Source organism: Giraffa tippelskirchi, chromosome 4 (genome assembly GCF_054371585.1).
Source record: "Giraffa tippelskirchi isolate mGirTip1 chromosome 4, T2T-mGirTip1v1.2.pri, whole genome shotgun sequence".
NCBI classification, from domain to species: Eukaryota; Metazoa; Chordata; class Mammalia; order Artiodactyla; family Giraffidae; genus Giraffa; species Giraffa tippelskirchi.
In genome coordinates, this window is record NC_137278.1 from 64574383 (window position 1) to 64586824 (window position 12442).

At 34.9% G+C, this 12442-nt stretch overlaps 1 protein-coding gene across 9 annotated transcripts in view; it reads left to right on the forward strand.

Annotated features, from left to right (window-relative positions):
- Positions 1–12442, forward strand: part of PPP4R3B (protein phosphatase 4 regulatory subunit 3B) — a 49241-nt gene that overhangs the window by 12168 nt on the left and 24631 nt on the right. For 5 of the 9 annotated variants that reach the window (XM_081589523.1, XM_081589525.1, XM_081589517.1 and 2 more), the window contains exons 3-7: positions 224–322; positions 4920–5543; positions 8307–8384; positions 9468–9584; positions 11021–11137. In XM_081589523.1, the coding sequence (XP_081445649.1) occupies positions 4995–5543; positions 8307–8384; positions 9468–9584; positions 11021–11137 (861 nt within the window). In that variant the 5' untranslated portion in view covers positions 224–322; positions 4920–4994. The remainder of the gene's footprint in view (positions 1–223; positions 323–4919; positions 5544–8306; positions 8385–9467; positions 9585–11020; positions 11138–12442) is intronic. The other 4 variants (XM_081589524.1, XM_081589526.1, XM_081589518.1 and 1 more) reach the window with 1 other exon arrangement.

The following is a 12442-nucleotide window of genomic DNA, read 5'->3' on the forward strand; positions in this document are numbered from 1 at the left end:
TTGCTCACTGACACTTTCAGTGTCAAAGCTATGATTTCTTTGCCAGTATAATACTAAAGTTACAAAGGATAACAAAATTCAGTTACATGGTGTCAATTGAGTGCACATTAATTGTACTTATCTAAGGGCGTTGCTTTGCTGTTTCCTGTCCGCTTGATTTTTATTTATACTTTGTAGTTACTTCTTCTGGTGTGATGACACAGAAATCTTTATTTTTAAACAGGATACATTAATTGTTTGGTCAGAAGCTGAAAACTATGATCTGGCACTAAGTTTCCAGGAAAAAGCTGGCTGTGATGAGATCTGGGAAAAAATCTGTCAGGTAAGATTATTTTAATCATATTCAACTTGCATGCATTCTTGATTTATTTTTTCCATTTTATCTAAAAGAGGTACATTAGAATGTGGAGAGATAAAACAGAAAACAAACATACAAGAAGGCTGACTGCCCATGTGGCTGACTCTAGTTTCTAGCACTCCCAGATGTTGAGCTGATCCTGTGTAGCCCAAGATCTCCACCATAAAGCATACAGTTAGTATAGCATTTATGCAACAGAGTAGTATCAGTATGAATATGCCTAACATTTGGAGGAGCCAATCTGGGTTAGGGATATATTTAAAGAAAAAACTATTCTGTCCTATAAAGCCATGATTTACTTTTTTGCACTATTTTGACTGATCATTTCCCTCCTTCATCTACTGTAATTTGTTTTAAGACCTTATGGTCAACTCTTAGAGAACTCTTTAGTATAGAAATTAGCTGATGGTTAACAGCTAGTAAGTCCATTTATTCTTCATGTCAGTTATTTTCTATTGACATTACATGCTAAGGAGCTTTACTTCAATTTTCCGGTACATTTGATCATCAATATCAGTATTATCATAAGGCTTATGTACTTAAGGTAGTTGGATCATCAGTAGCAATGTTAAAACACGTGTGGTAGTAGATATAATCTGAAAAGTAAGAGTCCAAGTGGATACTGGCACATTACTGTTGGGGTGGCCAAGTTATTTCTGGTTTTTCCAGAAGATGTTACAGAAGGAACAAGCTTCTTTGGCCAAACCAGTAGAATCCCACTCAGTCATTAATAATTAGTCCAGTTTATCATATTGTATGGCAATCTCTCCCAGAGTGGTGTCAGTTCTGTCTGGTTGACCTACAGACAGAGTCCCAATATTTTTGAGTCCCAGTAGCAGTGGTAGACTTGGTAAATATATAGCTTCAGCCTTCTAGGCATCTGTTATAATTGAGCTAAGAGAATACCATCTCTTACTCTGAGCTTTTTTTAAGGCACCCATGTTAATACTTGATTTCTCTCATTACATTACCTATTTATTCATTACTTTGCCCTCTGTTATCATTTCTCCTCCCTATTTGTCATTGATTTTTACCCAAACTTTTCCACTGTTGAAAGGAATGTTATGTTTGGCCACTCTGCTGGTCTCCCAAGGTTAATTTTTTACTACACAACTCAGTACTATACTTTTAAGATCTATCTGTGTTTCTGAGTATACATTTAGTTTATTGCTCCCAGCTACTGTGTTGTATTCTACAGACCATACATTATGTTTTAGTTCTGGGAGGTCATTCCTGACTTTGAAAGAACAATTTCAATAAAAAACACATTTCTTGGTCATTTCTTAACTCCTTATAATGAGAAAATAGAATTCCTCTCTGAAAAAGATTGATAGCTCAAGGAGCACTAAGTTTCTTAAGGGTAATGGTGAATGATAGAACAGAAAGAATCATTGGGAAGAAAGAAATTATAAAAACCGGAGCTCAGATAATTGATAATATCTTGAGCTCTTAGAAAGCATAAAGTCAGAAGTACATATGGAACCTTTAACCTTAGAAAATGGTAGGGACATTTTCTTTGAAACAGATGAAGGAAGTGAATGAAGATATAAGTTGTGAGATGGAAAAGAAGAATGTTGGAGGAAGTTGAATACTCAGTGGCCTCTTGGAGAAAAAGATCTCTTTTGTGAGACTTAAAGGAAAAATAGTGTTTGACAATTGAAAAGGAAAAAAATTTAAAGCAGTAACTATAAGGCACTGATGACTGATTGATGTGTGGGAAATATAAATTTTCATTGAGAATGCTATTGATAATGTGGACTTACCATGAACCTTTTCAGCATAAAGTTGACTGACTTTAAGAATGTTAAGGACAGTTTATGTTGTAATAACGAAATCCTGAAATTTCAGTGGATTATCACAACAAAAGCTTGGTTTTTTTCCTTAATGCTGTTTGACCAATATTGGAGAGGAAGGAACTTTGCTTAGCAGAGTCACTCGGGGACCCAAGTTGATAAGAGAATTCATTTTAATATTTCCAAGGTTGTTGCAAAGTGGGAAAGAAAAGTGACGAATCAGGGGCACTGGTTTTTAAAATCTCTTTCCAGAAGTTACACATGGCACTTTTGTTCACATTTTATTGGCCAAAGCAAGTCACACAGCTCCGTGTAACTTCATTGAATCAATGAACTCACGTGCCACAAGAGACAGAACCAGAAATACCTGGTGGACAGCACTGTGTGTGTCAGTCGCTCAGTCGTGTCTGACTCGGCAGCCCCATGGATTGTAGCCCACCAGGCTGTTCTGTGCATAGGATCTCCAGGCAAGAATGCTGGAGTGGGTTACCGTTTCCTTCTCCAGGGGATCTTCCTGACCCAGGGATCGAACCCAGGTCTCCTGCATTGCAAGCAGATGCTTTACCACCTGTGCTACGAGGGAAGCCCAGTGGACAACACTATAGACATCCAGATAGACACTTGGGTTTGTGTGCAATTGACAGATCACAGTTATGTTTAGGAGAGAATTGAGGAAGCTTCTAAGGGTTAATACTAGATAACAAAGAAATAAACATGCTATAACCAAGTTAATGGTTCCAGAGCTATGCTTTTATTCTTAAACTTACGCAAACCATGTTCATTTGAAGTGTAAGTTAACTCCTCTGGTTTCCTGTTTTTTGTTCTTTGTAACCTCGGATTCTTCTTCCTTCCCCTCAGGCTTCGATTCTCTTTTCTCTGGTTACTGTTAGAGTCTTCTGGCCTTAACCGTTACCCTAATACCAGATATCTATCTTCTGTCATATTTTTCCAGAGTAGTAGGCCCATGGGCTTCCCATGTGGCTCGATGATTCAGAATCCGCTTGCCAAAGCAGGAGATGCAGGTTCAGTCCCTGGGTCGGGAAGATCCTCTGAAGAAGGAAATGACAACCCACTCCAATATTGTTGCCTGGAAAATCCCATGGACAGAGGAGCCTGGTGGACTACAGTCCATGGGGTCGCAAAAGAGACAGACATGACTTAGTAACTAAACAACAACAGTAGGCCCACAGGTTTAGTTGTCAGCTGGATATTCAAACACCTCAAACTCACATCAATTTGTTAAAGAAGTCATGATCTTCCTAATGACAAGTTTAAAACTGTAGTGTCATTGCGATTCCTTTTCTCTTTTATAGCCATTCCTTATCTGCCCCAACATCACAGTCCAAATTCAGTTGTTCATGTAGCCTTTGGAATAACAACCTATTTTACCTATATTTTCAAATTTATCTCATGCAGCTGTTGCCAGGTAAACTTTCTAAAGTGCTACACATTGACTTCCCTGAACAACCCAGATGTTTTAGCTTGACTTCTCATGATCTGGTTTCATTCACTCTGCATTTTCAATTTTGCTGTTTGCCATGTGCATGTCCTATACTTGCATTTCTCTGGCTCTGTGCTCTTTCCCCTTGCGCTTTGAGTACCTTTTTCTCCCTCTGAATCTTACCTATCTTTGAAGGTCTACTTAAAATCTCAAATGCCATGGCTTTTATGATCCCTTCCTTATATTCTTAGCTCACCCCCACCCCAAGAACTGGAAGGAATTTTCCTTCCTCTGAGTTTCTAAGACATTTTATCTGAACTGTTATTATGACCTTGTTGCTTATAGTGTCTCTTAAATTTATGTGTCATCCTCCCTAGGCCCAGATATTCTGTTGAAAACTCAGAAGTAAAAGAAATACTGTCATTCCTCTAAGGAAAAAAAATACATATGCATTAGTATATCCGTATACTTTTTTCTCTTAAGTTCTTAGATCTTTTTTCATGTGTTACTTTGGTGAATTTGGAAATTTGTGGAACTTTGTCTATTTAGGATATTCAGGATGTTTTAAGGTGGAGAATAGAGGATTATTGCACGATTGGATTAGGAATTAGAAAAATTTATGAAAAGTCAAATTCTAAACTTTTTCTTTTAGAGTAATTAGAAAATTTGTTAGCTTTGCTTTTCTTCAATCATAAAGCAGTTAACCTGAATCATACAGCAGCTCTTTATTCATTATGGTGTAATTTTTATCTAGATGTTAGAACCATTGGAGGCTTTATCACAGATGTTAAATGAATGCCAGTTTTTAAAATAATAGATTTTTTTTATTAGTCTGTTTACAGTTTCAGACTCAGAGCAAAAGCAAATATTTTTCCCAAAGTATTTTGAGGAAATCTTATTTTCTTATTCTTGAATAGACAAGGAGTTGGGTTTTAATTTGGTTTGAACTCAATAATGTCCTTGTTAAGCCAGTGGGGTGGGGCTTTGTTATACATAATAATTTTGGGGACCGAGAGAAGAGTTAATTTCTGCAAAGTTCACTCCACATTATCTGAAATATTCAGGTTATTAGGTATCAGAATTAACCTCAAGTTATAAGTTGGGAAATTTAGAAGTGAAATCATCTGCAGTCAGTAACTGAAGACTCAAATAACTGACTGTAAGCTAGTAGTAGTTCCCCCTCTACATTTCACTTTTAATTAACAATGTATTAGTATTAATTCCTTAAAATGTATGTTTACTTCAGTTCAGTGGTGAGTGATTTGGTTTCCAAAATTTTGAATTCTTTTGTATTTTAAGGTAACCAGCTGTACCTGTATATTTTTAGGTTCAAGGTAAGGATCCATCAGTGGAAGTCACACAGGACCTTATTGATGAATCAGAAGAAGAACGATTTGAAGAAATGCCTGAAACCAGTCATCTGATTGACCTACCCACTTGTGAACTCAATAAACTTGAAGAGATTGCTGACTTAGTTACCTCAGTTCTCTCCTCACCTATCCGTAGGGAAAAGCTGGCTCTGGCCTTGGAAAATGAAGGCTATATTAAAAAACTACTGCAGCTATTCCAAGCTTGTGAGAACCTGGAAAACACTGAAGGCTTACACCATTTGTATGAAATTATTAGAGGAATCTTATTCCTAAATAAGGCAACTCTGTTTGAGGTTATGTTTTCTGATGAGTGTATCATGGATGTCGTGGGATGTCTTGAATATGACCCTGCTTTGGCTCAGCCTAAAAGGCACCGAGAATTCTTGACCAAAACTGCAAAGTTTAAGGAAGTTATACCAATAACAGACTCTGAACTAAGGCAAAAAATACATCAGACTTACAGGGTACAGTACATTCAGGACATCATTTTGCCTACACCATCAGTTTTTGAAGAGAATTTTCTTTCTACTCTTACGTCTTTTATTTTCTTCAACAAAGTTGAAATAGTCAGCATGTTGCAGGTAAGTAAACTAAGGTGTTCTTCACAATTCTGTTTTCAAATATGTAGTCACCCTAATAGTTAAGCTGGTGTTTGTTCCTTCTTTTTGAAATATTTGTTTACTTTAAATGTACTATCAAACATAGAAAACAGGGCTTTATCTTATAGTTTTCTGAAGAATCATTTCTTAGCGTGATCTTTTATATTTCTAAATCTCCTGTCATGCAGCTGGGTTTTGTTTTTTTTTTAACTTTTCATTTTTTGCATTTAAAACATTGTGGTACAGTATATGTGACATAAAATTCAAAATTTTAATAATTTTTAAGTGTACAATTCATAGCAATGAATTGACAGTGCTATGCAGCCATCACCACTGTCCCATTTCCCGAACTTTTGCATCTTAAACAGAAGCCGCTTATTTTTTAAAATGACATTAACGCCATTTTGTGAGACCTGATTATTATTGTGGGTATGTGTGAGTGTGTGTGCCTAAAGCTTCCCAGATAATTCAGATATGCAGCCAGGACTGAGATTGATTGATTTTATTCTGTTTCCTTGAATTGTATAACAAGTTTCATACTTCTAATGATGAATGAGTCCTGGGTTTGGCATTTTGGTTTTGTGCGTGTGCCCCTTTTTACATCATTGCAGAGAAAAAAGTTTGATTTCAGACTTTATAGGAGCAGCTCCTCTTTTCCCCTTAAGGTTTTGTTACTTAAAGTAGTAGACATGCACAATTTGACTTAGAATAATTATGATTTATTAAAAGCTCTTAAAGTGAAATGGTAAAGAAAAACTGAAATGATCTAAGGAAACTAGTTTAATTATTAATACTTAAAGAAGCAGGGATTTAGGGGGAGATTTTTCCCAGCTGTACTTATGATAGACTTTAAGCTGTCGTTCAGTAGCTCCCTTAATACATATATCAGAACAGAGTGCTTTTGTAGAGTATTATCAAGAATAACAGGGGCTCCCCTGGTGGTCCAGTGGGTAAAACTCTGTACTCCCAACGTAGGGGACCCGAATTCAATCCCTGGTCAAGGAGCTAGATCCCACAAGTCACGGTTAAGAGTGCTCATGCCACAACTAAGACCCAGAGCAGCCAAATAAAGAAAAAAAAATTTTTTTTAAAGAATAGTAGAGATGAGGGAAAAAAAATACTAGGAATCAGAAAGCATTCTCCTAGCAGACTGTAGTACTTGAAATTGCTTCTCTAATCCTTTATGGAGTTTTAGCTGTCAGCACACAAATAATGAATCCTATAAGAAGAATTTAAATGGGAAATTGTATTTATCAAAGAACTGGAACTATTTTCCAATGAAAACATTCTGAAAATAGTTAAAACTCTTTAGACAGGAAAGAAGGATTTAATCTGGGAGTGATGCAGGAAGAGAAAAATTTCTAAAAGGTAGTTGAGATAAATGTGTACTTATTCACTAAAATCTAAAATATTGAGACATAAATGATTTGAAGGGTAATTGATTTATACAGTTGAACTCTCTCAGAAGGTGGATGATTCAGACCTCCATACATAAGGTCTGAAGGGAATCGACAAAATAACAAAAGGAACACTTCTGAGTCAGTGAAAGGGGTTATTTGTCAATGATGTGTCTTTGAGTAGCACCAAAGGATATTTATTGGGAGAGCATATTATAGTTTCCACAGTCATACCTAGTACTTTTCATTCATTTTTTCATATATGCTCTACCTTGTTTCAGAACGGCTCTAAGGGATTGATACCTCTTCATGGGGGATTCACAGTAAGAAAAGGGGCAGGTATATTAGCTAGTGGTAAAGAACCTGCCAGCAAGTGCAGGGGACATAAAAGACCCGGGTTCAATCCGTGAGTCTGAAGATCCCCTGGAGGAGGGAATGGCAGACCACTTCATTATTGTTGCCTGGAGAATTCCATGGACAGAGGAGCCTGGCAGGTCCCAGTTCATGCAGTCACAAAGAGTCAGACACAACTGAAGTGACTTGTACGCAACATACTAGCTATATCCTTAATATGTCATGGTTTGATTTTTATTATCAACCATGCAGTTACCACTGTTACAAATATTTTTAGGTTATGTTCTTTTAATTAATTTAAATTATTTGAATTATATTTCATAAAAGTGAATTTTGAAGATTACTAAAGCTTAAAGCATGACTTTAAGCAAGTTTTGATGAAAATCTTCTCTAAAGTGAATTTCAATATTCATGTCAACTTTTTCCTTTGTAATTTAACTGTTCATACTTATTCTAGAAAATTGGAAAATACAGATGAGCAAAGAAGAAAATCACTCAAAATCCATTACCAAAAGATAATCACTGTTAGCATTTATAATCTTACTGCTATCAGATTTCAGTGTTCTTTATTGCCAAATTTGTAACTCCCATTATTCTAATCCACTATGGACTAATAATGAAATCTTCAAACTTGTGTGAAGTATGTTTAAATTAAGCATAAATAAATAGACCCTGAACAGGAGCTAGAGAGGCACTCAGTTAAGGTAAATAGAGTTTTCATGCATGCCCTTTAGAACATCAAATTTTTGTTTTTCAAAGAGGTCTTTAGGGGTTTCTGATTAAATGTAAATGAGGTAGTAATATATGTCTAGCTAAAATTGAAAGGTATTGTCAAGTTTTGAACCTTCTAACATGAATATACCTGGAATTTTAAGTTTGTAATCAAATTGCTGGTAGGTTTTCATCTACTTTTATTGTAATTTGTAAGATCAGATAAGTGAGTATACCTTTATACTTTTGTTCATATTTCATAGTAATATTTCTTCTCATGTAGGAAGATGAGAAATTTTTGTCTGAAGTTTTTGCACAATTAACAGATGAGGCCACAGATGATGATAAACGACGTGAATTGGTAAGTTATTATTGAAATTCACACCCTTAAAGAACACTAACTCTTTTGGCATACATAGCTTTTAATATTGAGCTTGTTAATTTAAGAGGAAGATTTTTATAATTAGTATGAAAGGAACAGATGACCCTTGAACAACACACGTTTGAACTATATGAGTCCATCTAGACACAGAATTTTTTTTTTTTCAGTAGTAAATACTACAGTACTACACAGTACAAGGTTGGATGTGGAACAATAGATGTGGAGGGCCCGCTATAAAGTTACATGCAGGTGTTTGACTTAGTGGAGGGTGGGTTCCCCAACCCCTGTATTCTCAAGGGTCAACTGTATTTAAATTATACTATAAAATGATTATTCTCAAAATTTCTAAAACTTATTCTTTTATGTCTTAGTAGTTTTTAGAGATATTTAATTTTTGCCCCCAGTGAGGGAATATGTGCCTTATAAATTATAAAATCAGACATGTGGATTATGTTAGGACAGAACTACAAACTCATATATTTTTGTGGTTGTAGAAACAATTTTTAAACAGGTAGGGCGAATCCTGGCAGAAACCAACACAATATTGTAAAGCATTTATCCTTTAATTAAAAATAAATAAATTTTAAAAAAGGAGAATCCTTCTTGAATAAATGAATGATAAATAATTTGGCTCTTAGAGATGCTTTTATTTCAAATGTGTGGATAGTTAGGTTTTTGAGATATAAACCATGCTTAGGGGAAAGAGGATGGTGACTACTGTTTACCAACAGTTTACCATTTTTTTAAACTTTATAGTCAGATGCTAGCTAAAGAAGTACTGAAAGAAAATTAGAGGTTTCCTGGTGTAAAGGGATAATTTTATAAATGAGAAAACTAAATATGCCATTAATAACTATACCAAAGATGAATTGGCTGATTTGAAGTCAGGGTATCCTGGCCCCTCATAACCCAAAGAACATAGAAATCCTGCTATAATAAATGGTAGCTGGGTTTTCAGGTCCTTAAGAAGGTTTAATTCCACACTGGTAGTTCACATTACAGTTTGCCCCAAGGTTTCTTTTAATGTGTGTCAGCTTCTCACCATACTTTCTAACATTACAGGTTAATTTTTTCAAGGAATTTTGTGCGTTTTCTCAGACATTACAACCTCAAAACCGAGATGCATTTTTCAAAACTCTGGCAAAGTTGGGGATTCTTCCTGCTCTTGAAATTGTAATGGTAATTATATAGCTTCATTTCATGTTTTTGAAATTGCAAATTTGTAATAGTTTTATATTGTGGATGGGAAATAATTTATTATAGTAATGTATGTTGAATGTTTTAATTTAAGTTGTAATTCACTTGGTAGTGAGTCTTCAGATTTTTATTAACTTAAATTGATAATATTAATGTGTGATTCATATACTGTGACTTCAAGTGAGTAAATATCCCACCTGTTTTTACAAGACTATTATCTCTTCTATAACAAAGTTAAGTCTGTTTCATAGAAACTAATAAAGTTCCTTTCCTTTTTAGACCAGTGAGTAGGGGGAGGGAAGATAACCAAGGGGGCTTGTGCTGCAGTATGGGGTAGAGGGAGTGATTTTCACACTTCTGTTTATATGAACTATCCAATGGCATTTATTTTATGAAAAATTAACAGAAGATTTTTAAGTATTAACTCATTTAATAATAACCCATTATAGTTAAAATAAATAACTTTTATGAACCAATAATTTTTCCAAAACAAAAAAATTTTGGTGAGACAAGTGGCATTGTTTCACTTTTTTTCCCAGTCTCTTTGATGTCCGGCTTAATAGAAGATAGCTAGATTCTTGTAGCAACTTCTGCATTTAATCTGTTACAATATCACACCTTATAGCCTCTGGAAAACCCCACTAAACTTCTGAGAGACAGGGAGTGAAAAAGGCCAGTAATGCCTTTAATGCTTATTTTCATAAGTATTATGAAAATAGTTCTACTCTAGTGCATTTTTCAAAAAGGTGTTATAACCCCCTTTTGGAGTTGTTAGACCCCTCCCCAGGATTCCCTGGGCCACACTTTGAGAACTTCAAACTTAGGGAATTTTTTCAGAAAAACCTGGAGATTTTTAACTTATGAATCATATATCCTTTAGGTACTATTTAATGGGGAAAAATCATTCAGGATCACTACCTTAGAAAACTAGTTATGGAAAAGAATGAAAATACCCAGATTGTTTTCAAAAGCATCCTCTATTAAGAGAGTAAAAGAGAGACTCAGTTACTCAGGTGTAAACTGGCAAATCCAGGGCTAAAGACAGATTCTAGAAAGTTTTGAAGCCTTATCTGAGAGACATCATTCACATTTTTGCATTTATTTAAATCAAGAATCCTCCTTCCCACCCCCCAAATTTTTTGCAGCATTTATAAAGCAGTGCTTTATAATCCTGTGCTCATTCTTTTATTTGAATTCTATGAATGTTTATCTTTGTGGTGGTTAAAAAAAAAACAAAACACCTGGCCAACACTAATCATTAAGCTACCTAAAGTTTTTAGTATTTGTAAAAGAAAATGATGAGAGAGGTATGTATTTTGATTCTAGTACCATGTCTAAATCCAAAAATATGTTTGACATAGATCTGGGAGAAAAGAGGGGTCAACATTCTCCAAGTAATCTGATTCTCCTTTTATCAGGGCATGGACGATTTGCAAGTCAGGTCAGCTGCAACAGATATATTTTCTTATCTAGTAGAATTTAGTCCATCCATGGTCCGAGAATTTGTAATGCAAGAAGCCCAGCAGAGTGATGATGTAAGTGGTACTGTTTTGGTTCTGTGTGAATTACCTATAGAATAATGTTTGCAGACTGTTGAGAGAAAAGGGATATAACCGTAATTTTAATCTTCTATAAAGAATAATTGGATTTCTAATCAGTTGTGACTTTGGCAAGCCCAGAATATATAGCAGTGGATGTGTTTATTGTTTAAAAAAAAAAATATTCAAACTAGTATTGAGATAGATTTGGTGAATCTAATGAAATGTAACTCTAAACCCTTAGGTCAAGCACTTTTCTAGTATAACTTAGAAGCTGCTTTTGCTCTTCAGATGTGTCTGTTATTTTAGTGGGAATGAACATTTAATAATGAAACCAATGTTGTGTTTTCCACAACAAAAATACTAAACTTCCCCCTTAAACTATTTTAAAGACAAAATGAACATATATTCATAATGAAGTACTCTTACATTAAATATATGTTAGTGTTAAGTAGAAAATAACTAAAATATAATTATGTTCCTTCTTAAAGAAGGTCTAGATTCCCAATGCTAATTTGATTCTTTTATGTTTTTGTTACTGTTGAACTAAACTATAGTTTTTTATGTTTTATTTTTAATTTCTTAATGTCTGTTTAGGTTTTTGCATTCTATTTTTGTTAGATATTTCCAATTTTTTTTTAAGGCAGTTTTTAGAATCAGGACTAATGCTGTTGTTCAGGTGGTAGGAAAGAAATAGAAGAAATATTTTGTATTAAGTATATTTTAAAGTTTGTGAGTTGCTCAGTCGTATCAGACTCTTTGCGACCCCATGGACTGTAGCCTACCAGGCTTCTCCATCCGTGGGATTTTCCAGGCAAAAGTACTGGAGTGGGTTGCCATTTCCTTCTCCAGGGGATCTTCCCAACCCAGGGATCGAACCCAGGTCTCCTGCATTGTAGGCAGATGCTTTACCATCTGAGCCACCAGGGAAGCCCATTCTAAAGTTTAAATGATGCTAAATCTGACTAAAGAAATACTCGGTTTGTTAATCGGTTTGCCACGTCACTGTTGATATCATCTTAGTGTCATTTTTACAAAGATAACTTTGAAACAAACACATCTTGTTACTTCATCCTCAGTGATGTGTGAGATTATGAGCATTCATCGTAAAATCTCTCAAACCTAGTAGCTTTGAATTCTTTACTTTTAAATCTTTAATTTATGTTTTCATTGGAAATATTTCCTTGTTTACATTTAACTGATGCATGAGGCATGGGGAAGCAGTTACTCATTTTTAACACTGAAAAGTCCCTTTTTAATTTCTCTTTTTCTTGTAGTCACAATCTTCTAAGACTTTCATTT